Source organism: Panthera tigris, chromosome D4 (assembly GCF_018350195.1).
Source record: "Panthera tigris isolate Pti1 chromosome D4, P.tigris_Pti1_mat1.1, whole genome shotgun sequence".
NCBI lineage: Eukaryota > Metazoa > Chordata > Mammalia > Carnivora > Felidae > Panthera > Panthera tigris.
The window spans coordinates 45,482,692-45,509,284 of NC_056672.1; the positions used below are offsets into that span (position 1 = coordinate 45,482,692).

Consider the following 26,593-nt stretch of genomic DNA (forward strand, 5'->3'; position numbering starts at 1 on the left):
TTGCCCCATCGTTGCATCGCCCCATCGTCGAATAGCCCCATCGTCCCATCGCCCCATCGTCCCATCGCCTCACCGTCCCATCGCCCCATGGCGCATTGCCCCATCGTCCCATCGCCCCATCGTCCCATCGTCCCATCGCCCCATCGTCCCATCGTCCCAATGCCCCATCGCCCCATCGTCCCATCGCCCCATCGCCACATCGTCGCATAGCCCCATCGTCCCATCGTCCCATCGTCCCATCGCCCCATCGCCCATCATCCCATCGTCGCATTGCCCCATTGTCGAATAGCCCCATCGTCCCATCGCCCCACCGTCCCATCGCCCCATCGCCCATTGCCCCATCGTTGCATCGCCCCATCGTCCCATCGTCCCATCGCCCCATCTTCCCAACGCCTCATCGCCCATTGTCCCATCGTCCCATCGCCCCACCGTCCCATCGCCCCATCGCCCATTGCCCCATCGTTGCATCGCCCCATCGTCCCATCGTCCCATCGCCCCATCGCGCATTGCACCATCGTTGCATCGCCCCATCGTCGCATAGCCCCATCGTCCCACCGTCCCATCGCCCCATCGTCCCATCGCCCCATCGCCCACCGTCCCATCGTCGCATTGCCCCATCGTCGAATAGCCCCATCGTCCCATCGCCCCACCGTCCCATCGCCTGATCGCCCATTGCCCCATCGTTGCATCGCCCCATCGTCCCATCGTCCCATCGCCCCATCTTCCCACCGCCTCATCGCCCATTGTCCCATCGTCGCATCGCCCCATCGTCGAATAGCCCCACCGTCCCACCGTCCCATCGTCCCATCGTTGCATCGCCCCATCGTCCCATCGTCCCATCGTCGCATAGCCCCATTGTCCCATCGCCCCATCGTCCCATCGCCTCACCGTCCCATCGCGCATTGCCCCATCGTTGCATCGCCACATGTTCCCATCGTCCCATCGCCCCATCGCCCCATCGTCCCAATGCCCCATCGCCCCATCGCCCCATCGCCCCATCGCCCCATCATCCCATCGTCCCATCGTCCCATTCCCCCATCGTCCCATCGCCCCATCGCCCATTGTCCCATCGTCGCATCGCCCCATCGTCGAATAGCCCCATCGTCGAATAGCCTCATCGTCGAATAGCCCCATCGTCCCATCGCCCCACCGTCCCAATGCCCCATCGCCCCATCGCCCCATCGCCCCATCGCCCCATCGTCCCATCGCCCCATCGTCCCATCCCCCCATCGTCCCATCGCCCCATCGCCCATTGTCCCATCGTCGCATCGCCCCATCGTCGAATAGCCCCATCGTCGAATAGCCCCATCGTCGAATAGCCCCATCGTCCCATCGCCCCACCGTCCCAATGCCCCATCGCCCCATCGCCCCATCATCCCATCATCCCATCGTCCCATCGTCCCATTCCCCCATCGTCCCATCGCCCCATCGCCCATTGTCCCATCGTCGCATCGCCCCATCGTCGAATAGCCCCATCGTCGAATAGCCCCATCGTCGAATAGCCCCATCGTCGCATCGCCCCATCGTCGAATAGCCCCATCGTCGAATAGCCCCATCGTCGAATAGCCCCATCGTCCCATCGCCCCACCGTCCCATCGCCCCATCGCCCATTGCCCCATCGTTGCATCGCCCCATCGTCCCATCGTCCCATTCCCCCATCGTCCCATCGCCCCATCGTCGAATAGCCCCATCGTCGAATAGCCCCATCGTCCCATCGCCCCACCGTCCCATCGCCCCATCGCCCATTGCCCCATCGTTGCATCGCCCCATCGTCCCATCGTCCCATTCCCCCATCGTCCCATCGCCCCATCGCCCATTGTCCCATCGTCGCATCGCCCCATCGTCGAATAGCCCCATCGTCGAATAGCCCCATCGTCGAATAGCCCCATCGTCGAATAGCCCCATCGTCGCATCGCCCCATCGTCGAATAGCCCCATCGTCGAATAGCCCCATCGTCGAATAGCCCCATCGTCGAATAGCCCCATCGTCCCATGGCCCCACCGTCCCAATGCCCCATCGCCCCATCGCCCCATCGCCCCATCGCCCCAACGTCCCATCATCCCATCGTCCCATCGTCCCATTCCCCCATCGTCCCATCGCCCCATCGCCCATTGTCCCATCGTCGCATCGCCCCATCGTCGAATAGCCCCATCGTCGAATAGCCCCATCGTCGAATAGCCCCATCGTCGCATCGCCCCATCGTCGAATAGCCCCATCGTCGAATAGCCCCATCGTCGAATAGCCCCATCGTCCCATCGCCCCACCGTCCCATCGCCCCATCGCCCATTGCCCCATCGTTGCATCGCCCCATCGTCCCATCGTCCCATTCCCCCATCGTCCCATCGCCCCATCGTCGAATAGCCCCATCGTCGAATAGCCCCATCGTCCCATCGCCCCACCGTCCCATCGCCCCATTGCCCATTGCCCCATCGTTGCATCGCCCCATCGTCCCATCGTCCCATTCCCCCATCGTCCCATCGCCCCATCGCCCATTGTCCCATCGTCGCATCGCCCCATCGTCGAATAGCCCCATCGTCGAATAGCCCCATCGTCGAATAGCCCCATCGTCCCATCGCCCCATCGTCGAATAGCCCCATCGTCGAATAGCCCCATCGTCGAATAGCCCCATCGTCGAATAGCCCCATCGTCCCATGGCCCCACCGTCCCAATGCCCCATCGCCCCATCGCCCCATCGCCCCATCGCCCCAACGTCCCATCATCCCATCGTCCCATCGTCCCATTCCCCCATCGTCCCATCGCCCCATCGCCCATTGTCCCATCGTCGCATCGCCCCATCGTCGAATAGCCCCATCGTCGAATAGCCCCATCGTCGAATAGCCCCATCGTCGCATCGCCCCATCGTCGAATAGCCCCATCGTCGAATAGCCCCATCGTCGAATAGCCCCATCGTCCCATCGCCCCACCGTCCCATCGCCCCATCGCCCATTGCCCCATCGTTGCATCGCCCCATCGTCCCATCGTCCCATTCCCCCATCGTCCCATCGCCCCATCGTCGAATAGCCCCATCGTCGAATAGCCCCATCGTCCCATCGCCCCACCGTCCCATCGCCCCATTGCCCATTGCCCCATCGTTGCATCGCCCCATCGTCCCATCGTCCCATTCCCCCATCGTCCCATCGCCCCATCGCCCATTGTCCCATCGTCGCATCGCCCCATCGTCGAATAGCCCCATCGTCGAATAGCCCCATCGTCGAATAGCCCCATCGTCCCATCGCCCCACCGTCCCATCGCCCCATCGCCCATCGCCCCATCGTCCCATCGCCCCATCGTCGCATCGCCCCATCGTCCCATCGTCCCATCGTCCCATCGTCCCATCGCCCCATCGTCCCATCGTCCCATCGCCCATTGTCCCATCGTTGCATTGCCCCATCGTCGAATAGCCCCATCGCCCCATCGCCCCATCGCTCCATCGCCCCATCGTCCCATCGTCTCATCGTCCCACAGTCCCGTCGTCCCTTGATTCCGACGCCTGATCACCCCGTCGTCCCATCGCGCTAACGTCCCACTGTCCGCTCATCCCGTCGCTCCATCGCCCCCTCCTCCCACCCTCCCATCTTCCTGCCTTCGGGCCCTGTCCTCCGTACCCTCTTACCCCCCAATCCTGTCCGAGCCGGTCTCGGCCGCGGCCTCGGGCGCACACGCTACCCTAGGCTGACAGCGCGATTCAACGCGCTCACGCGGGTTCGGAGCCTCCAGTTCGTTTAGGAAACGATTGTTGGAAAAAATGGCCCGGCTGCACTTTCGGCGCAAAAGGAGCGTTCTGGACACAGGGAGCCCAGAAAACTCAAGGTCCACGCCTCCCTCCCCGTGGAGGATGTTCCTGGAGGAGGAAGCACAGAGGAGGTGCCCGCCAGGCGTGAAGGGCGGGGAGAAGCAGGGCTCTGCGGGGATATAAAGGCAGCACACAGTTGGCGCCGAGAGCGCCTCAGCCCTCGCTTTGCCCTGGCGCTCTTGGAACGGCTCAGCCTGGAGTCCCCCGAAGCTGCCCAGAAGCTGCCCCGACGCTCCGCTTTCGGTTTCAAAGTCACAGCTTCTTTGCCCCAAAGCCACTTCCGAAAAGGACGGCCGCGGGCCACCTGCCGGCCGCCTGGAAAACCACCGAAATCGTCAATGGCCCAGTAGCTGGATCGCCAGAGGACTCTCCCTCTATCATTTGCTACATTTCAAAGCTGTGTTGTGAGAGGTGGGCTTCCCTTACCTAGAAGAGGCCACGGTGCTTACGTTGGAGCCTTAGCGTGAACTGGGCTCTAAAACTAAATGCGAGTAGTTTCTATTTGATCATTTAGTTCTACTCAAGTTATTCAACTCATTTATAATTATGTCAATTGCTGAAAAGAAATCGATGTTGAGAATATCTTGATGAATATCTAGCTGCTAGTGAAATGAAAAATTGTTTTTTGATACGAAGCAAAATTAAAAGTTAAGACCTAAAAATACATGTTAAGACAATACTGTAATTTTTCATTTGTTTTTAGAAGTTCTTGAAAACGTTTTAAGTATATCATTACATGTATATTATTATTGTCTTGGTATAATTTTCAATTTGAATATGTAACTTAATACATTACTATTTATATACGTAAATATGTTAAAATTTGCTCTGCAAACTTAGCTATAGAGATAAATAAAATGTTAATAACTTTAAATTTACTTTTAGCTTAAAATTTTTATCAATTTTAACCCTGCCTTGGATAAAAAAGGAAGTTTGGCACTCTCTTTTTCTATGTATAAAGGATAGATACAGAGAGAGTACATAAATAGATATAGAGTATAACTGTGTCATTAAAATTTCATTAGGGGTTCAATTAGCAAAAAAAATCTAAAAGGGCTCAGGGGTCAGGGGAAGGGGGCAATAATTAAATAAAATGGTTGAGAAGCACTGCTCTAAACCCATTTGGAGAATGCAAAATGAAAAACAGAAAACAAAAATAGGAAGTAAGAGGAGATTCGGAAAATGGAAACTCACGTGTTCCCATTTAGGAGGTGCGCACAAGGGAAGATGTTCAGAGAACCTAGAGCCACGGGTCACAGAGTCGCCCACCCCAGCCAGGCCGACAGCATCTGCAAGATCCCCGATGGCGCTGCCCTCTTCCTTCTTGGTGGCCCTGGTGGCGCTGGGCTGCAACTCCGTCTGCTCTCTGGGCTGTGACCTGCCTCAGACCCACGGCCTGCTGAACAGGAGGGCCTTGACGCTCCTGGGACAAATGAGGAGACTCCCTGCCAGCTCCTGCCAGAAGGACAGAAATGACTTTGCCTTCCCCCGGGACGTGTTTGGTGGAGACCAGTCCCACAAGGCCCAAGCCCTCTCTGTGGTGCACGTGACGAACCAGAAGATCTTCCACTTCTTCTGCACAGAGGCGTCCTCGTCTGCTGCTTGGAACACCACCCTCCTGGAGGAATTCTGCACGGGACTTGATCGGCAGCTGACCCGCCTGGAAGCCTGTGTCATGCAGGAGGTGGGGGAGGGAGAGGCTCCCCTCACCAACGAGGACTCCATCCTGAGGAACTACTTCCAAAGACTCTCCCTCTACCTGCAAGAGAAGAAATACAGCCCTTGTGCCTGGGAGATCGTCAGAGCAGAAATCATGAGGTCCTTGTATTATTCATCAATAGCCTTGCAGAAAAGATTAAGGAGCGAGAAATGAGACCTGTCCAACATGGAAATGACTAAAGTGTGACGAATCATATCACACTTTCCACGTGTTCTGCCATGTCAAAGAGTCATTTCTGCTGTGATTGTGACATGAATGGCATCAATCTGTCAATATTTTCAGGAGTCTTAAGTACATCATGTCAACTCTACAAGCACTAGTCACTTTCCGATGACCTTGCTGATCTATTTAACAATTTATTTATTTACTTAACTATTTATAAGATTTAAATTATATTTGAATAATAATGATGTACTTTCACTTTGTGGTTAAGAGAAACAATATATTCTTTATATTTATTCAACTTATTATTTTCTTTATTAAATATTTTCTATAGAAAAATTCTTGTCTTTGTTTATCATTTAAAAAAGAAACAACTGATGAAAGAATGGATTGTGCAATTCACTTATTCATTACATTATTCACGTTATACATTAAAAATAGACTTTCTCTAAGCCAGTCTGTATGCGGCTGTCAGGATAGGGGTGGACATAACAAATCCAGTTCTGCTTTTGCACCAGTGAGTTTTGTGGAGAAAGCAACCTAAAGACAATAATCACACTGAATTTATATCGGTTATATTAAACGGTAGAATGAGGAGAAGGGGAAAAATGGAGTTCTCTCAGCAGAATCTGCAGGAAAGCATGCCAGGAAACAGAAACAAAAGCCGTAGATATCTCCTATAATTGACTGGTAGACTTCCAAGTGCGAATATTCTTTGGAAAATGGATATTTGAGTCTGCAATTTACAAGCAACTCCATTAACTGAAAGCCTTAAAACAGAAGCGGTCACACGGGAGGAGGAGAGCATGAGCAAAGAACTTCAGATTGATTCCTTGAAACTTCAGATGGTAAAGGGAGAAAAGAGCCACAACAGAAACAGAGACGGAATGGCCATGAGGTAGTAGGGTAAGAGAGAATATCGGTAAAAGTCTATTTCAAGGACTGAAATGGCTTCAAAGAATTGCATCATTGTAAAATGTGGATGTCAAGTGCCCACCGCACTGGGATGAAGGGGGCATTGAAGCTTTGGTGAGAGCTGGTTTGGAAGAACTCACAGAAACCATATTGGAGGGTGGGAGGGAATGAGTGAACAAGAGAAGAGAAGTTCAGGTATAAGCAGCAAATAGTTGTGAGAGATGTGCCTGCTGCAATGCAACAGGAGAATAGAATGGGAATTGGGAATTACGTGAATTTTTTTTTCCCTGCAGAGTTCTCCTTTTTGCGCTATGTGTGTCTCTGGATAGATACATGGATTGGATGTATTGGCAAATCATGTTCATATGCTTAATGTTGTGTTTATTTTAAAGCATGGCACCTTTCATTCCTTACCATGATAATCTATTATCATTTTGATGCGTACTATGCGGAAGGTCAGGAAGCTGTTCTGTGGACGGAAACCTTCCAGTATGTGGGGAAGCAGATGGAACTGACCTTAGCGAGGGCTGGGTGGAATTCACAAGCAGGCACCACAGTGAGCAGGTGGAAGGTGGTAGCAGAAGCCAAGGGCTCCTGCTGGCTTCCTCTCACCTGGGAGCCACCCTAGCGTTTCCACGGCCATCACCCCGGTCAGATTTGCCTTTGATTTCCTGGTGCCTCGGTGCATCCCAATGCCATGACAGCTTTCTAGGAAAGCTGAGTGGAGAAAGAAAAAGATGCTGTATCAAAACTGATGGGAAATAATGGTATAGGCCCTTCCCGTTTTCACTCTTGCTTCCCTCTTTTGGTACTGACCTCAAGATGAAGGAGAAAGGAATTCAGAAGAGAAGTCCACCCGTGCCTATAAAATTACTAAATTAAAAAGAACATATACAATGTAGAAAACTCCAAGCTAGTAAAGAAAGGGGTTAGTTTTCTCTAGTATGTGGCCTCCCTGCCCCACATCTTCGCTGTGAGATGGATCACGATGAACCAAATAGCTCAGGAGAAAAGAACTGACTCACTAACCCCGGAACCCTTATTAGTTACTTCAGTGCAAGCCTCCAGCAGCAGGAAAATCAACACTGAGTCCCCTGCGGCCTCAGAAACTGAGAGCATGAGAAGGACTCCACAGGTTAATAAACTGAACTCCACATAGAAATCAACATTTAGCAAAATAAAATTCCTGTTGCTATTTAAGGTTGCAAAAAAAAAAAAAAAAAAAAAGGATAGTTTACCCACACCAGTGCCCCCTACACACATGAAGTGCATAACGTTTTTGTCCTCTGGAAGCTATGGAAAAATCTGACTCTTGAGCACCTGACAGAAAGAGAAGGAATTGGTCACAGAAACAAGCTTGGGTCGCAGACAGTTGATTATTTGGGGGACAAAAGCAGTCACCCTCCAATACAATTTTGCTCAAAGCTGGAAGTATGATGAGCTGACTCCTGGCGGCCAGTTACAGAGAAAGAGAGAGTGAGCGAGGGGAGCCAGGTGTCACACACAGGGCTATGGGCACGCTGACCCAAAGGGACCAGGCATCTTGACTGATGCGCAAAAAATAAAAATCACAACAACAGAGCTCAGGATCGGAGGTAAAACTATGTCCTGAGCAAGGAGAACAACACCTACCTACTTTTGATCGTAACACAAAAGATTTCCGTCATTTGAAAGCTTTGGATCCCTTTATGCTGAAACATTTGAAGTACTGGGGCAAATTAAACTTCAATGAAATAGTGAAATGAATAATTCATAGGGTTAATATTTTCTAATCTAATCTACTCTAATCTAAGGCTTACATAAAGAAAGGAAAAAAACTTAAGAAGAATAAAACGTATACAGGAACATTCAGAAAATGAAAACGTTTTGTATTTAAAAGACACAGGAGAAAGAACTTGAGAGGAACTAGGGCCCAACATGCCCCCTCACTCGTCGCCCAGGCCACCAGACCCCTCAGGTGCCCAGCACGCACCCCCTCTGCGGGCCTCCTGCTGGATCCCTGTGGCTGCATCTCCTTTCTGGGCTCTGACCTGCCTCCCGGCCACGGGCACGGGCGGCTTCACAGGAAGACCTACTGCTTCTGACACAGATCAGGAGGACGTCCCAGTTCTCCTGACTGAGGGGCATCTCCCCCGGGGAGAGGGTGGGTGGCTGCCAGTTGCAGGAGGCCCAGGCCACCTCTGTCCTCAGGAGCTGCTCCGGCAGACCTTCTAAGTTCCTCACAAAGTGCCATCTGCTGCCTGGAACCCGATCCTGCTGGACAAACTGCACGGGGCTCCAGGGACAGCCAGAACCCGGGACACCTGCCTCAAATGCATACACCCAGACACTCCTGCAAGAACCTTTCACTAGAGGACAAAAGTTCCATCCGGGGGCTTCATCTCAGTCTAAAGAGAAGCAATGGAGTGATTGTGCCTCTAGAAAGATGCCTGAGTGCAAATCACGTGATCGTTGTCTGCATATTCAAATTCGTAACAATTAGTAAGGAGGAAGGAAGGAGACCCCAAAATGATTCTCTTTAATACATGAAGTCACATTCCCAGGTATTTAGTCATTTCACTGACTTTATTTCTGCTTTCGTCTTAGAATGGATCGAGTTAAATTGTTCAAAAGTGTGCTCCAATGTTCTTCTTCAGTGATTTTCTCTCGGGCCTCTTTCCTTGGGAGACACTTACCTCTAACGATGGGACATACGTATTCATGTATTGGCGGACGTTCTGGTTCCCATCCAACATGTAATCAGCTGGGCTGGTCGTCAGCCTTGACCTTCCATCAACTACAACACAAGTGCCAAACAAGCTGAAAAGCAACAACTCTTCTTAGATCCATCAGAGAATTGGGGTTCGAGGTGCCAGCTGCCGCCCTTAGCTCTGCAGAAAGAGGGGGATGCAGACAGAGACCCTGGATGACTGGGAGCAGAAATGCAAGAGTTTAAAGCACAGCTGAAGCTCGTATTGGTAGAAACACTGAAGCTGAAATGGAAGGATTACTGGCAGTTCCATATGGATGAGCTTGAGATCGAAAAACTGCAAGATATCCTGTCTTTGGGGGCCACACGCTTTTGTGAGTGTTACCTTCGGGAGAAACCTTCACCAGGTTCTCACTGTGAAGATGAGAAAACAAACTCCTGGTGCTTCCAGCAGAGGAAAGGAAAGAGAAATCACTGGCTGGGAATCCTCTCAGTCTTCTGTTCCCCTCAACAAAGGCCTGCTCTCCAGGGAAATGATTTTCCTAGAGCCTCCCCCCACCCCCACCGGGGGAAGGGAAGTCCAGCCCTCTCTCCTCTTCCACTCGGGGGACAGGGAGGACAAAACTGCAAGCCCCTCTAACTTTCCTGTGTCCCCTTAGCAGGGTGGTCACGTTAGAACATTTAGAAGCACTTAGCGGAGTATTTTCCACTGAATGAAGGCTTACCATCATGTTCTTATTTATTCGTAGAGGTCTATAAGAGCATAAGTAACTTCTCCTAGCCCTCTCTCTGTAACTGACTGCAAAATGCTGATAGTCTAAAGAAACAGAATTGGGATCAAGTGGCTCATCAATGTAATTATATACCTACTAATATACTATGTGCACATAGATACTATGTATATACACGTGCACTATGTATTCTGACACTAGCACGTTCCCCTTTCCTCCTGCTTCCCCAGATCTCATTCTTCACCTGCATCTCACAGTGTTTCCTTCTGCCCCAGTGTAGAAACCCCCAGTGAGCTCTGCTCTCCTCAGTCTCTCCTCCTGAACCTGCCCTGCCCATTCACACAGCTGCTTCCTTTTCCGCTGTGGTTTCTGGCCATGTGCAAAAGTCACTGACTGAAATCAAGAGTTGTGTGAAAGTTCTAGGTTTTTGGAAACTCTCACAGGAGAGTTCTTGTTCTCTTCTTTTTCTTCTCGTGACTATTTTTGGCCATGACGGAATGCTCCTCCTGCAATGATGTAACTAGCTTAGGGAAAAAGGAAAGAGAAAGCAGCATCATTTTAGTCAGGGGTCTGTTAAAATATTTACGAAGGAAGAGTGCCACCTACTGGCCAAGATGGACAAAGACAATGACCGGGTCTGGAGACCTGGCTTGTGGTCTACAGAAGTCTGTTCCCAGGCAGGAGTCTTTTCTACAGAGAAAAATGGCTCTTTCCTGGAAAGAACTGACTCCAATAACATAATAAGCCAATTTCCTTACCTTGGATGTAGTTTTTCAAAGCAGAAGTGGTTTTTTTTTTTTGTTTGTTTGTTTGTTTGTTTGTTTAGGGGGAGAGGCAGAGAGAGACTGGGGACAGAGGATCTGAAGCAGGCTCTGTGCTGACAGCAGAGAGTCTGATGTGGGGCTTGAACTCATGAATCGTGAGATCATGACCTGAGCTGAACCAACTGAGCCCCCAAGAGCCGTTAGCTTCACAGCAAAATTGAGTGCAAGGTATCGAAACTTCACATACTCCCCGGTTCTGTGTATGAATAGTCTCCCCCATTATCAGCATTGCCACCCCAGGTGGAATAGTTGTTACAATTGCTTCCAAGGGTATAACAGTAAGTTCCTAGGGTTGTGAACCAGCCTGGAATATTGCAGTGGTCTGTGGCACTGCAAAGCTCAACATTGGGCCAGTCTAACAAAACATTATTCCTTAATATTTATTTTCTCTCATTGGATTTTCTTGGGTATCATACGAGAAGCACGGACATTGGATTTGTGGAATATACACAAAACATCTGCAAGATCAGTGTGACAAACCTGGGGCTAAGCCGTCTCTGTGATTGGAAGAGTTTCTCTCCATTGTTTCTTGGATCTCAAAGTCATTCTGGGAGAGGTGGCCTTTGCTTATTTGTGAGCTGCTATGGGCTGTCTTGTGCATGTTGCTTTTGTCTGAGCCTCGTGTGATATGGGCTTTGGGAATTAAATACAAATATATTATATTTTATGATTTAATTCTACAAAACTCACTCAACACATCAGCAATTATCTAGTGGGAAACAGAAAAATATTGTGACAATATCTTCAAGAGTATCTAGCAGCAGGTTAAGTTAAAAATTATTTTGTCAGGGCGCCTGGGTGGCTCAGTCGGTTAAGCGTCTGACTCTTAATCTCAGCTTAGGTCATGATCTCACGGTTTATGAGTTTGAGTCCCATGTCGGGCTCTGTGCTGATGGCGCGGAGCCTGCTTTGGATTCTGTCTCTCCTTCTCTCTGCCCCTCTTCTGCTTGTGCTCTCTCTCAAGTAAATAAATAAACTGAAAAAAAATTATTTTGTCATGAGGCAGCATTAAAATTCAGTACACTGAAAATAAATCAGGGAATAATTTAAGTGAATAATTAAAATTTTTTCTTGCTTTTAGCAATTTGGAATGTTTTTAAATATTTAAGTACATTGAAATAGTTACGTCTTTATAGAAATTTTAATTTACTTATGTACTTTATATAAAATTTATATAAGTAAATAAGTTATAAGTCACAAATTAAATTTAGGTCTGGAATAGAATAGAGACTCCAGAATCGGACCCACAAATGTATGGCCAGCTAATCTTTGACAAAGCAGGAAAGAATATCCAATGGAAAAAAGACAGTCTCTTTAACAAATGGTGCTGGGAGAACTGGACAGCAACATGCAGAAGAATGAAACTAGACCACTTTCTTACACCATTCACAAAAATAAACTCAAAATGGATGAAGGACCTGACTGTGAGACAGGAAACTATCAAAACCCTAGAGGAGAAAGCAGGAAAAAACCTCTCTGACCTCAGCCGCAGCCACTTCTTACTTGACACATCCCCAGAGGATAGGGAATTAAGACAAAAATGAACTATTGGGACCACATGAAGATAAAAAGCTTCTGCACTGTAAAGGAAACAATCAACCAAACTAAAAGGCAACCAACGGAATGGGAAAAGATATTTGCAAATGACATATAGGACAAAGGGCTAGTATCCAAAATCTATAACGAACTCACCAAACTCCACACCCAAACTCCACACCAAACTCCACTCCAAAAACAAATAATCCAGTGAAGAAATGGGCAGAAAACATGAATAGACACTTCTCTAAGGAAGACAACCAGATGGCCAACAGGCACATGAAAAGATGATCAACGTCGCTCCTCATCAGGGAAATACAAATCAAAACCACACTCAGATATCACCTCAGGCCAGTGAGAGTGGCCAAAATGAACAAACCAGGAGCCTATAGATGCTGGAGAGGATGTGGTGAAATGGGAACCTTCTTGCACTGTTGGTGGGAGTGCAAACTGGGGCAGCCACTCTGGAAAACAGTGTGGAGGTTCCTCAAAAAATTAAAAATAAATCTACCCTATGACCCAGCAATAGCACTGCTAGGAATTTACCCAAGGGATACAGGAGTGCTGATGCATAACGGCACTTGTACCCCAATGTTTACAGCAGCACTGTCAATAATAGCCAGATTATGGAAAGAGCTTAACTGCCATCAACTGATGAATGGATAAAGTTTTGGTTTATATACACAATGGAATACTACTTGGCAATGAGAAAGAATGAAATATGGCCTTTTGTGGCAACGTGGATTTAACTGGAAAGTGTTATGCTAAGTGAAATTAGTCATACAGAGAAAGACAGATATCATGTGTTTTCACTCTTATGTGGATCCTGAGAAACTTAACAGGAGACCATGGGGGAGGGGAAGGGGAAAAAACAAGTTAGAGAGGGAGGGAGGCAAACCATAAGAGACTCTTAAAAACTGAGAATAAACTGTGGGTTGATGGGGGGTGGGAGGGAGGGAAGGGTGGGTGATGGGTATCGAGGAGGGCGCCATTTGGGATGAGCACTGGGTGTTGTATGGAAACCAATTTGACAATAAATTTCATATTAAAAATATAAATAAATAAATAAGCAAACATTAAAAAAATCAAATTTAGGTCCATACTTAAGCATCAATGGCTTTAAATTTTAACTTTTAAAAATTTTTAGTAATTCTTAACCCTGCATTGGATAAATAGAGTAAACTTTATATTTCCTTTTTTATGATTTTTTATGTATAAAGTACAGTTAAATATACAGTACATAATTACACATAATGTGTATCTGTGTTATTAAATTTTCTTAGAAGGTTCAATTAGATAAATATGTACAAAAACTCTGGAGGCAAGAGGTAATGATGAAAAAAAAAAATGGTTGTGGAACCCATGCTCTCAACCCAAGTAGAAGGTGCATAAAGGAAAGCAAAAACAGAAGTAGAAAGTAAGGGCAACGTTCGGAAAGTGAAAACTGCTATGTTCCCTACTTAAGCCACGCGCACAAGGGAAGATGTTCAGAGAACCTAGAGCCACGGGTCACAGAGTCGCCCACCCCAGCCAGGCCGACAGCATCTGCAAGATCCCCGATGGCGCTGCCCTCTTCCTTCTTGGTGGCCCTGGTGGCGCTGGGCTGCAACTCCGTCTGCTCTCTGGGCTGTGACCTGCCTCAGACCCACGGCCTGCTGAACAGGAGGGCCTTGACGCTCCTGGGACAAATGAAGAGACTCCCTGCCAGCTCCTGCCAGAAGGACAGAAATGACTTCGCCTTCCCCCAGGACGTGTTTGGTGGAGACCAGTCCCACAAGGCACAAGCCCTCTCTGTGGTGCACGTGACGAACCAGAAGATCTTCCACTTCTTCTGCACAGAGGCGTCCTCGTCTGCTGCTTGGAACACCACCCTCCTGGAGGAATTCTGCACGGGACTTGATCGGCAGCTGACCCGCCTGGAAGCCTGTGTCATGCAGGAGGTGGGGGAGGGAGAGGCTCCCCTCACCAACGAGGACTCCATCCTGAGGAACTACTTCCAAAGACTCTCCCTCTACCTGCAAGAGAAGAAATACAGCCCTTGTGCCTGGGAGATCGTCAGAGCAGAAATCATGAGATCCCTGTATTCGTCAACAGCCTTGCAGAAAAGGTTAAGGACCGAGAAATGAGACCTGTTCAACATGGAAATGATTCTCACTGACTAATCATACCACACTTTCCACCTGTTCTGCCATGTCAAGGACTCTCATTTCTCCATTCTGCTGTGACATGAATGGAATCAATTTGTCCAGTGTTTTCAGGAGTATTAAATGACATCATGTCAACTCTACAAGCACTAGCCACTTATCAATGACCATGCTGATGTCTATTTGTCTATTTATATATTTATTTATTTAACTATTTGTAAGATCAAATTTTTTCATATAATATGTGCACATTTACATTGTGGTAATATAATAAAATGTATTGTTTATATTTTGTCAATTTAGTGTTTGTTTTTTGTTTATTCAATTTTACTATAGGAAGTGTGTTTAAAAAGAAATCCAGGCCTAATTTTGTAACTTGATTTAAAAATGGATGGCAAAGGGTGCCTGGGTGGCTCAGTCGGTTGAGCGTCCAACTTTGGCTCAGGTCATGATCTCGCGGTTTGTGGGTTTGAGTCCCGTGTCGGGCTCTGTGCTGATAGCTGGGAGCCTGGAGCCTGCTTCAGAATCTGTGTCTCTCTCTCTCTCCCCTCCTCCACTCACACTCTGTGTGTCTCTCTCCTTCAAAAAAAAAAATAAATAAACATTAAAAAAAATGGATAGCAAAATGCATTTACCTATTATATTATGTTAACATCAGAAGTAGCAACTGACTTCCTATAAGACAAGTTGTACTTTGCCCCAAGGATATAGGACCTAACAAATACAGTTTCTTTTTTTTTGTTTTAATTTTTTTTAACATTTGTTTATTTTGGAGAGTCAGAGACAGAGCACAAGTCTGGGAGGGGAAGAGAGAGGAGATACGGAATCCGTAGCAGGCTCCAGGCTCCGAGCTGTCAGCACAGAGCCCGACGTGGGGCTCAAATTCGCAAACTGTGAGATCATGACCTGAGCCAAAGTCGGACGCTTAACGGACTAAGCCACCAAGGCGTCCCACAGATACAGTTCTAATGTCTTTATCTTTCATTTTTCTAGGGATAGATCTAAAAACAGTAACCAGGAGCACCTGGGTCGCTCAGTCAGTTAAACATCTGACTCTTGATTTGGGCTCAGCTCATGATCTCACGGTTTGTGAGATGAAACCCCGTGTCGGGCTCTGGGCTGGAAGCATGGAGCCTGCTTGGTTTGGTGGAATTAATAAGCAGAAACCACCCCGGAGTGGATGGAAGCCTTAATAAGAGAAGTTAGTGCCTCTGAAGTGGAGAAGACAGCGTGGGATCTGGAAAATGTTGTGGGGTAGTTTTTCTGTGCGTCGTTCTGCCTTTTATGCCATATGGTTTCCTGTGGGTGATTTCATGAAATTGATGCACTGGCATGTTAATGTGTTAATTGCATTTATTTTGATTCATGATTTACTTAATTACTTTCAATGGTTTATCCTTAGTTATTACTACCTCGTATATCAGCAAGCTATTCATCTTTAAGAATTCACTAGGCAGGAATAGGTAACTAATTCAATCCTTCATCAAAACATCTGTTACCACTGGCACAATAATGTTTCCTGGAATTATTGGCTTTATGAATTCAGTTACTTAACTTTGATCACTGTGACATTGGTTTACTACAGCAGTTTTCTGCCATGTTTCATTTTCTAAGCGAGTTTGATATGATAAGAATTCTCTTATGTTACTCACCGGTAATTTTCCCTAATTTTGTAACTACTACAATCATTGGTGGATCCCAAAATAGCAAAATTATTATGGACATAAAGACAGACAGGTTTTCTTAAAATGAAAGTGGGAAGCTGGGTCAGGCATTCTCTTTGTTAATACTTAAGGCAAAGAAAAATTTAGTTAAAATCAGCTGAAAATACAACACCAAGAAGGAAATCCATAGAGCACAAGAGCGTCGTATATAATTCAGGAGTGATTATAGTAGAATATTATGGGGGCGCCTGGGTGGCTCAGTTGGTTAAGAGTCTGACTTCAGCTCAGGTCATGATCTCGTGGTGTGTGAGTTCGAGCCCTGCATTGGGCTCTGTGCTGACAGCTCAGAGCCTGGAACCTGCTTCGGATTCTGTGTCTCCCTCTCTCTCTCTTCCCCTCCCCTGCTCACACTCTGTCTCTCTTTCTCTCTCAAAAATAAATAAACATTAAAAAAAAACCTTATGATAGTAGAATATTATGCATGAAGTCATGCACTTGAAAGGCACTGAGCATTGCATCTTCCTGAGAGTAATGACTAAAAACATGGCTCGTATTTTCCTAGTTTTCTTCAGACAGCTATATATGAGAATAGTGTTTGTCTCTTTCTACACAATTCTTAGCAAGCTTTCCTGTCCTACCTTGCACTAACCTTCAAAGGAGGCAGCCTAAAAAACCAGAATTCTATCGTGAATTCTAGAGATGGCTGACTGATTCATTCCTCATTTCGAAAAAGTGTCTTATTTATATTCAGTGATGAAACGGTGGCTTGTGTTAATATCTGAGCGTCGAGAATACACATCTAGGTGGAAGTACAGAAGGACATGATGTTTCTTTAATATTCTGGCACCTGCCCCTCCCCCAGCATTCCAGGACACTTTTCCCCTGCCCTAAGGGTTTCCTCCCTGTCCCAGACGGAAGTTCCCACACACCGTGGTCGCTCACTCCCTTGACCTGTCAGCCTATTTCTGTTCCGTTGCGGTCTCAGCTTAAAGTTTCCCTTAAGAGCAGCACATCACAAGTAGAAAGCAAAAACCAAATGAAACGTCTAGGTTTTGCAGAAACACCTGCAAGAGAGACTTTCTTTTAATTTCCACTGAATGTGATGTAATAGCAACTGAGGCTAAAAGGAAACAGAAAGCGGGACCCCGTTGAAGGGTGGGCGAATGAAGCTCCTTTCAGGGAACACCGCCCCCTGGTGGCCATGTGCTACTGGAGCAGCGACCAAAACTGGGGGAAGGGTTTGGGATGCATGCAGAAATTCGACTTCTTCCTGAAATTGTCCCTTTAAGCTACGACTTAAAGGACTTAAAGGACTCAAATATTCAAAATATTAAATATTAAATATTCAAAAGTTTTGGAGAACTTAGCTGCAGGGCCAGAGGCACTGGCCAGGGGATTGAGCCCCCACCTGCCAACTTTCCATCCCCAGGCACTTCTGGCCAACCTGACAGGGGACACGGAGGAGGCAGGGCCTGTTGCCAGGTGCCCACTGATGGGCTTGGCAAGATCACTTGCAGCAGCAGCGGAAGCAGCCAACGTTCTCCAGCTTCAGAAGTCAGAGTGTGCATCGGGCCATAGCTCCACCCTCTGCCGGCTGATTGCTGGGCTGCGGTGGTCAAGGCCCCCAGATGTCCAGTCCAGCACAGAAACACAAAACTCGGGGAAACCTGCCCACACATCTACACCCAGGCGCTCATCTGTGCCTGTGTTTGGGCATGACTATGTTCTGATTACAGGTGCAAGAGGCTCGTTTCTTCAAAAAACCACAGCTGCACATCTGAAAACGTAAAGGTGTCGAAAGTCCGCAGCCACTGGGGAACATGGAAGGAGAAGAGAAATGTAAAAGGGTCCATGGGATCAGTGACATGTCCTCAGGGGGTGGAACAACACCAAAGGGCAGCATTGAGTCCAGGCTCTCCAGATCCTTCAGTTCCGGACCCTGAGAAGATTCAAGTGGACATTGGGAGCACAGACTTCTCCTATGTGGACATGGCCAATAGTAGTGTCCCCAGCAGGGGTGACGATGACATCACAGCAGCCTGCAGGGTATTGGAAGGGGGGGGGACTACTCCAGTGCCAACTGCAAACTTCTGTCTCAATTGGCAGAAAAATCTACTGCCTTATGACTATTTAAAAGGGATTTTGTCAACTTGTCCTTAGAATGTCAAGTCAGTCCATTTAGGTGACTCATACCACAGCCCCTGTTGCCGTCCAAAACATAGACGACAACCCTTTGGCATCTGAAGTGGAATTTGGAATCCTTGATCACCTCACCCTTCCTGCCATACTGATTTCATGCCATAGCCTTTCTGAATTCCAATGTCCATTTCTATCCTTCATTCCCTTAAGAGGTGCTTCCAGAAAAGTCATTATCTCAATTCTCCTTATGGTTTTGACCTTGGATCTTTCCTCCCATCAGGATAATTTATTCCTCTAGATTTATATTCTCTCTAAACCGTTGTATAAATGACTGTGATCCCAATGGGTCCATTGAGAAGACTGAATTCATCATTTCAAAGATCTTAGAATAGTTAGCATCCAATCAACCCCGGTGTTATCATCATAAAACATCATCATCCTTATTATTATGCAGATGAAGAACAGAATCTTTTAGGACCATCCAATTCCCTTTCTCAGGGCAATACTGCCATTGAGTGAGTGGCTTTCTTAACGAGGTAGCGTGCTCGGGCAAGGCAAATATCTGTGATCCTGATCCTTCCACACGGGGTTAGCAGGTGGGGTCTGCTTGCCAGTCTCTTGTGAGCTGGTTGATGCGACCCCTGTCGTCTCTCCTCAGAGCTGATCATATGGGGATTAAGTGAAAGTAAAATCAGGTGCTGGTCTTGCAGAGCGGAGGGCCGTCCATGGATCCAGGAGTTGGTCTTCTCTGAGCCTCTGGCTGACACAGCTCTTTTGCTGATTTGGGGGAACTCAGGGTGGCCTTCGTTCTTCTCTCTGCCAGAGCTCCCAGTCCCCGGTTCTGCTGCACCGAATCGCGCTCACTTACATTTTGTCAGCAGAAAGGTCACTTCTTTCACTTTCGTGACATTTGGACTTAACCTTTGTGAGGTTTTTGTTTGTTTGTTTGTTTTTGCCCATGCAGAACTGTCATGATTTGCTTTCTAGGAAAGTTGAAATGGGAAACAACACAACTGATGTTTTGAAAATGATAGAGAAAAATGGGACAGCCCCTTGGCCTTTCTTTAACTTCCCTTTGTATTAACCTCAGGATGATGTAGAACACGACGCAGGAGGAGGAAGACAGACTATGTCACCACTGTGTAAAAACTAAGTTATTAGAATTCTTTTTGTTGTTATCTTCATTTAATTTAAAATGACAGATCATGAATAAATAAAGGAAAAAAGACATATCTCTCTGACATAGTAGCCTTGGCCTCATCCCCTTCATTCTGAGCATGAGAGGGAGGAACAGACTAAGAAGCTAAACAGAAATGCCTAGACTGAATGAACACCTGAGAATCGCTAGTTTCTGGGCTGAAAGATTCCACTGAGAGGCATCATCAGTGAGTCCCCTGAGCCCAGCTCAGAAGTTTTGAGTCTAACTAGTGTTCAATGATTGAAGTAAAAGATTGAACAATAAAAGCTATGGTGGCAAAATAAAAGTATTTGCTTACTAAAGGTGAAATGATTACAGTTGGGTCACTCCCCTCCTTAGAGGAAACAAACTTTTGCCCTTGGCATCTGAGAGCTGTTGACACTTTGAGGAGGAGGAGAGGAGGAGGTCAACACTGAGAGCTAGGGTCCCTCACAAAAACACTCCAGGGGTGGAGGGAAGGAATGAGGGGCATTAACTTTTTTGCTAACAAAGAAACCAGTGCCTCCACAGCAGGGGAATTCTAATGTCCTCAGGACAAGGTGAGCCTGCCCTCGGGGAGTGAGTCCAGGAGAGGTTGGGTTGAGGACACTCAGTCACTCCAGAGGAACATGTTAGTAGAGGTGATAACAACCTTGCGCGTGAGGGTTTGCTGAGAAAATAAAATGATCTGGGATTAGAATCTTCACAGCTACATGTCCCAGACTGGAACCGGGCTTCCTGCTGGGGACACTGGCACAGCCCGAGGAGCACTGTAGATGGGTTACAAAATGGCAGAAGGATAGTGTCTGTATTAGTCTTGACCCTGAGGCTCCAGTGAAGCATAACTGCATGGACCTGCATCAATTATTTCTAGAATGAAGAGAAACATCCAAGAAACTCATTCACTTATCACCACAAGCCTCTAATGTGAATACAACAGTAATTAAAACCCAGTCCTGGTTCTAAAGAGCTTATTTACCGTACGTGGTCTGGTCAGAACCTAGCAAGATACAAAAACCCATAGGAATGAAGGAGCCTGTCTCTGTATGAAGTAAAGAGGGTGAAAACCTAGTCCACAATCAAGGCCAGTTTCTTTCTAACACAAAGAGCAATGTTCATATATGAAAACATATATGTGAGCAGGTGTGTGTATGAGTACCTACATGCCTACATCACTCCAGTCTTTAGGACAAAGATGTTTCTACTTTGATAAGTGTCCATTGGGATGGACATATCGGAAGTTTATTGGGAAATAAAGCTTCCATTGCCAACGTAGTATTTTAGATTGATGACATCTTCTTAGACAATAAGGAGAATGCATAAATGAAAACAAAAAAAGGAAGTAGAAGTGGAGAGGATGTTCAGAAAATGAAATTGTCCGCGTTCCCTATTTAAGAGCCATGCTTCGAGGCCGTGCTCAGAGAACCTCGGCCCCGAGGTCCCCCAGCCGCCCAGCTCAGCCCGCCCAGCAGCCCCCTCGGCTTCCCCATGGCTCTCCTGCGCCCTCTGCTGACCGCCCTGGCGCTGCTCACCTGCCGCCCTGGAGGCTCTCTGGGCTGTGCCCTGCCTGGGAGCCACGCGCAGGTTAGCAGGGACAACTTGGTGCTCCTGGGCCAGATGCGGAGACTGTCCCCTTTCTTGTGCCTGCGGGCCAGAAAAGACTTCCGCTTCCCCCGGGAGATGCTGGAGGGCGGCCAGCTCCGGGAGGCCCAGGCCGCCGCCGCCGTCCTGCGGGAGCTGCTCCAGCAGACCTTCAACCTGTTGCACACGGAGCGCTCCTCGGCGGCCTGGAGCCCCGCGCCGCTGCACGGACTCCGCTCTGGCCTCCACCGGCAGCTGGAAGCCCTGGACGCCTGCCTGGTGCAGGCCACGGGCGAGGGAGAGCGCGCCCCGGGGATGCACGGCCCTGCCCTGGCCATCAAGAGGTACTTCCAGGACATCCGCGTCTACCTGGAGGACCAGGGATACAGTGACTGCGCCTGGGAAATTGTCAGACTGGAAATCATGAGAGCCTTGTCCTCCTCGGCGACCTTGCACGACAGCTTGGCCATCAAGGATGGAGACCTGGGGTCACCTTGAAGTGATTCTCACTGCCTGACGTGCCACATCATCCTGCACTATGCCTGCTCACTTCAAGAGACTCATTCCTGCTTTAGTAGAGAATTCATTGAATTTAACTCAACAAATACTTTGTGAATAGTATGAAGAAGATGTTTTAAAAAATTCAGCTTCAGGATTGTTAGTCTCTAAGAGATGACTTCTCTGATGCTTGGTTTCCCTTTTTTAAAAAAGTTATTTATTTATTTATTTATTTATTTATATGTATTCTTTTTTGCATCTATCGTATTTATAGAATTCAGAAATTACAGACAGTGAAATGTTCATCTTTAAATTGCATTAAAATTTACAAAACATATTTACCCCTCCATGTTATTAAATTTGCATTTCGCTTTATATGTTATATACTTATCAAAGAGAACTTCTCGAATGTTTGTTCTAAAATCAAAACCCACATCATTGTAAATGATATTGAGGAACAGATAGTAAAATTTATTTACTCATTCATTCCATGCAGAGTGTATGTCAAAACGGGAGTATCTAAATGACAAATGTGTAATTGTGGTCAAGAACTAGAGGTCACCTGGGGTGCCTGGATGGCTCAGTCAGTAGAACTACAACTCTTGATCTCAGGGTTGTGAGCTCAAGCTCCACGTTGGGCATGGACCTCACTTTTTAAAAAATGAAAGGGGCGCCTGGCTGGCTTAGTCTGTAGAGCGTGCAACTCTTGATTTCCGGTTTATAAATTGGAGGTGTAGATATTACTTAAAAAGCCAAATTATGGGAAAAGCCTAAATGTCTATCAGCAGATGAATGGATAAAGAAAATGTGGTATATATATATATATATATATATATGATGGAATACTACTTGACAATGAGAAAGAATGAAGTCATGCCATTTGCAGCCACATGGATGGAACTGGAAGGTATTATGCTGAGTGAAATAAGTCAGTCAGAGAAGGACAGATATCATGTTTTCACTCATATGTCGATCTTGAGAAACTTAACAGCAGACCATGGGGGAAGGAAAGGGGGAAAAATAGTTACAAACAGAAAGGGAGGCAGGCAAACCAAAAGGGACCCAAAATGCAGAGAACATTCTGAGGGTTGATGGGGGTGGGGGTGGGGAAGAGGGGGAAGTGGGTGACGGGCATTGAGGAGGGCACTTGTTGGGATGAGCACTGGGTGTTGTATGTAAGTGATGAACCACGGGAATCTACCCCGGAGACCAAGAGCACACTTTACACACTGTATGTTAGCCAATTTGACAATAAATTACATTTGAAAGAAGTAAAATCTTTTTAAAAAATGAAAAAAAAATCTAGAGGTAAATAAAGCACATACAGTTTCTGCTGTGTTGAAACTCAGCCTTATAGGGAAGGAGACATAAAAAACAGTACTGATGTTTATTTTATTTCAATTATGTTAAAAATTACAAAGGGAAGCAAAGGAAAGAAAGTGATGTTCTTACACAAGAAGCTTTAGGTACAAAGGATGCTGGCAAGGAAGAATGATATTAGATATCCTTTCTAAGGTGCCTGGGAGACACGTGAGTGCTGAAGTCTTACCTGCAGTTGGGAATGTGGGTCTGGAATTTACAAAAATACCATGAGGGAGGTGTCAGTTTGGGATTCCTTACTGAGTATCTGGGGACGAGGCATGGGAATGAATGTGGTCACGTATAAGTAGAATGGACAATGAGATGTCCATTCAATGTTTAAAGGTCAGGCAGAGGAGAGTCTGGGAAGGGCATTGAGGCAGAGTGGCCAGTGCAGTTGGAAGGACACATGGGGACAAGACTTGACCATGAAGGGAATACGGGTCAGGGTGGTGCTTTGTAGGGCAGGTGTGGATGAACTGTCCCCATGGACCTGCAAACAGATGGGGCTGGTGGCCTTAGCATGGTTTTGGTTTAGTGGAATTAATGGGGCAGAGGCCAGATAGGAGCAGGTGGAAGAGAAAACACAAGAACGAGAATTAGGGATACCATGTATAGAAATTATCTTTTTTTTTTTAATTTTTTTTAACGTTTATTTATTTTTGAGACAGAGAGAGACAGAGCATGAACAGGGGAGGTGCAGAGAGAGAGGGAGACACAGAATCGGAAACAGGCTCCAGGCTCTGAGCGGTCGGCACAGAGCCCGACGCGGGGCTCGAACTCATGGACCGCGAGATCATGACCTGAGCCGAAGTCGGACGCTTAACCGACCAAGCCACCCAGGCGCCCCAGAAATTATCTTTATACGCTTGTTTGTGAAGTGGGGGGAGAGAAATAAGGTATTACTTCGAGGGAAACGTGGGTTACCATCTCTGTGTGTAAGAAATTGTCACAGTGGAAATCAGCAGGTGCTTCCTCTTCATTAACAAACTGGTAAAAAAAAAAAAAACTAAGGGAAAAAGGAAGAGAAGTAAGCTCTCGTAAAACAACAACAAATGATTCGTACAAGTCCAGGTGGTCATGCATTTTAGAAGTTGCTCAAAAAACTGAAAACGGAAGCTTGGAATCAGCAATAGTGGCCTTAATCAGAGAAATATGAATTCTGTTCAGCGATCAGTCTGACAGGTTTAAATTTGTTTTTATGGATTTTATTTTGCGCATGGTATTTATACTTTATAGAACAATATTTTCATTATAATGTATAACAACTTTGTTCTGTAAAAACACATGGAACTTCTCAAAAGTGTTCAAAAGTGATGTGCTCAATTTCTATATCTAAGCCGATGCAAACACACACTGAAGAGAGGAGATGTTTTTTTTCTAGGAGAGACCTACACTAGAAACAGGAAATACCTGTATTTCCCAGACTGATTCTGGGGTCAAATCTCAGTGAGTCATTTTTGTTCAGGACCCATAGACACATTAAGTTCCTGGGATGAGGGAGAGTCTCCAGGCACCTGACAGAAACTCTATATCAAAATATTCTAGCTCTAAGAGAGCTTTAAGTCTATTATTGTCTCTATTTGAAGATGAGGATTGAACTCACTTAAAGGCAAAAATAGATTGGGGCTCTTGGGTGGCTCAGTCAGTTGAGCATCTGACTCTTGATTTCTGCTCAGGTCATAATCCCAGGGTCTTGGGATCAAGCCCTGTGTCGGGCTCCATGCTGAGTGTGGAGCCAGCTTGAGGTTCTCTTTCTCTCTCTCTCACTCCGTCCCTCCCTCTCTCTCTCTCTCTCTTCCCCCCGCCCCTCTCCCCTTCTCTCTCTCTCTCTCTCTCTAAAATAAATAAAATAAATAGATATTTTGACAACTCCAAGAATGTCACCACCACTTGAGAAGCTCCAAAGATGTAGCACACAGACCGGCCTCCCTTCATGCTTTGAAAACTCAGAGCACATGTGCCGACTACTAGAAAAATCTCCCAGAGTATCTTCAGCACCTACAAGTAGTGGCCTTCAAAGGCATGTCAGTTCATCTACAGTGCCTAATCACCGCCACTCTTGCCAAGATCCTGATACTCTTGATTTATTTGTAGTAAGTAATTAATTAGTTATAATAACATGCACAGGGGTGCCTGGGTGGCTCAGTTGGTTAAGCGTCCGACTTCTGCTCAAGTCTCATGGTCTGTGGCTTTGAGCCCCGTGTTGGGCTCGGGGCTGACAGCTCAGAGCCTGGAACCTGCTTCAGATTCTGTGTCTCCCTCTCTCTCTGCCCCTCCCCCACTTGCACTCTGTCTCTGTCTCTGTCTCTCTCTCTCTCTTTTTTTTTTTCCGGTATGCATCCACATCTCAGCATTTAGTGGTCCTGAACAGAAAAGTGGAAAAACGCAGCAATTTGCCAGGAAGTCAAGCCCGCCAATTTCGGGGATCCGCTGTGCACACCGAGTTCTTTTTCAATCCCTGCTGAGGACCGTGAGAAACAGCAGCACCAAAACCAAAGTATGCACCGAATTCAAGGTTCTTTTTGTTCCAGTTGCCATATTACAAACTAGACCCAAATGGATTGCAAGATGACCACATGAGAACCCTGTGTAAAACTTTTTCAATTTTTAAAAGCAAAAGCAATTACAGGAAAAGAAAATTCATTCAGAGGGATCGTGTGTGCTTACAAGTGTCTTCTGTGGCCTTTCTCCAAGTTTAACCACCAAGAACTTTGACAGCTGGCGGGTGTGAGTACCCCTGGTGACTGTTCTTTTCACTTTATCAGAACCTGAGCTAAAAAACCGCATCAGCTGACGATGACAGCAGAGGGTGGCAAGGCTGGGGACCCAATATTCATTCCCAGGCTGGTGGAGAGTGAGTAAATGTGGTTCCAAAACTAAACGAGCGAAGTCAGAGACTCTTTCCAACCTTACCTGATGGCTTCTGGCCAAAGCAAGGAAGTACTGTGGAAAGTGTTGGGTGGTGATGGTACAAAAAGGGAGTTGAGGAGGAGGAAGGAAAAAGCAGCAGCCCTCAATTAAGGTGGGGGAGAAGATATGGGGAGAGCCCTGAAGTCCTCACCAAAGGCCAATTTCAGAGGGGAGCAGAGGGGGTTATAATCTATGCTTCGGCCAAGGGTGGCGGTGGAAAGTTAAGAAGGGACAATGGCTTGGGGGGGTGTGGTGGGGGGGGCATCATTTAAGACTTAAAAAAAAGCAGGGGTGCAGGTGCAGCACCCCCACACACTCAGCAGTAGTCCCACAGGCTGTGACCTGAAACCTTCACACCTACTGTAGCAAGCCAACCCAAGCTGAAGGGCTGTTGCAGGGAGGGAAGGAGGGAGGGGAGGGAGGCAGGCAGGGAGGCAGGGGGAGGAGAAGGGGAGAAGGCAGAGACCCCAGGCCATGTTATCAGCAGCAAGGTGATTGTGTGATGTGTCTTTTCACAGTTGAGTTAGATGTGTGCCCCACCAGTTATGATGGGAATCAATTTAAATATACTTTCTTGATCCCAGAAGTTCAACCATGTGGACAGTGGTTACACTTGACAGGATGATTTGTTATAGCACAACTTATATATTTTAAATGGACAAAAAAAAATTAGTATCGTTTCCAGTATCTTAAGATAAATTGCCTTTGAATGGGAGCTTCCTTTCCAGTACTTTGAGGTCTACAAGAC

At 47.1% G+C, this 26,593-nt stretch overlaps 3 protein-coding genes across 3 annotated transcripts; all 3 read left to right on the top strand.

The window, feature by feature from the left end:
* Positions 1-5,057: 5,057 nt before the first annotated feature.
* Positions 5,058-5,666, top strand: LOC122232979 (interferon alpha). Its single transcript, XM_042963643.1, has one exon. The coding sequence runs from the start codon at positions 5,097-5,099 to the stop codon at positions 5,664-5,666; it is 570 nt and encodes a 189-aa protein (XP_042819577.1). The 5' UTR covers positions 5,058-5,096.
* Positions 5,667-13,929: 8,263 nt separating this feature from the next.
* Positions 13,930-14,496, top strand: LOC122232980 (interferon alpha-like). The gene has a single exon (XM_042963645.1). It carries the CDS (start codon positions 13,930-13,932, stop codon positions 14,494-14,496), a length of 567 nt encoding a protein of 188 aa, XP_042819579.1.
* A 6,392-nt stretch (positions 14,497-20,888) lies between these two features.
* LOC122232952 (interferon omega-1-like) lies at positions 20,889-21,573 on the top strand. The gene has a single exon (XM_042963485.1). The coding sequence runs from the start codon at positions 20,983-20,985 to the stop codon at positions 21,571-21,573; it is 591 nt and encodes a 196-aa protein (XP_042819419.1). The 5' UTR covers positions 20,889-20,982.
* Positions 21,574-26,593: the final 5,020 nt, after the last annotated feature.

Bases quoted from the DNA above. Each gene is read 5' to 3' on its own strand.
- LOC122232979 (XM_042963643.1), top strand. From the start codon at position 5,097: ATGGCGCTGCCCTCTTCCTTCTTGGTGGCCCTGGTGGCGCTGGGCTGC.
- LOC122232980 (XM_042963645.1), top strand. From the start codon at position 13,930: ATGGCGCTGCCCTCTTCCTTCTTGGTGGCCCTGGTGGCGCTGGGCTGC.
- LOC122232952 (XM_042963485.1), top strand. From the start codon at position 20,983: ATGGCTCTCCTGCGCCCTCTGCTGACCGCCCTGGCGCTGCTCACCTGC.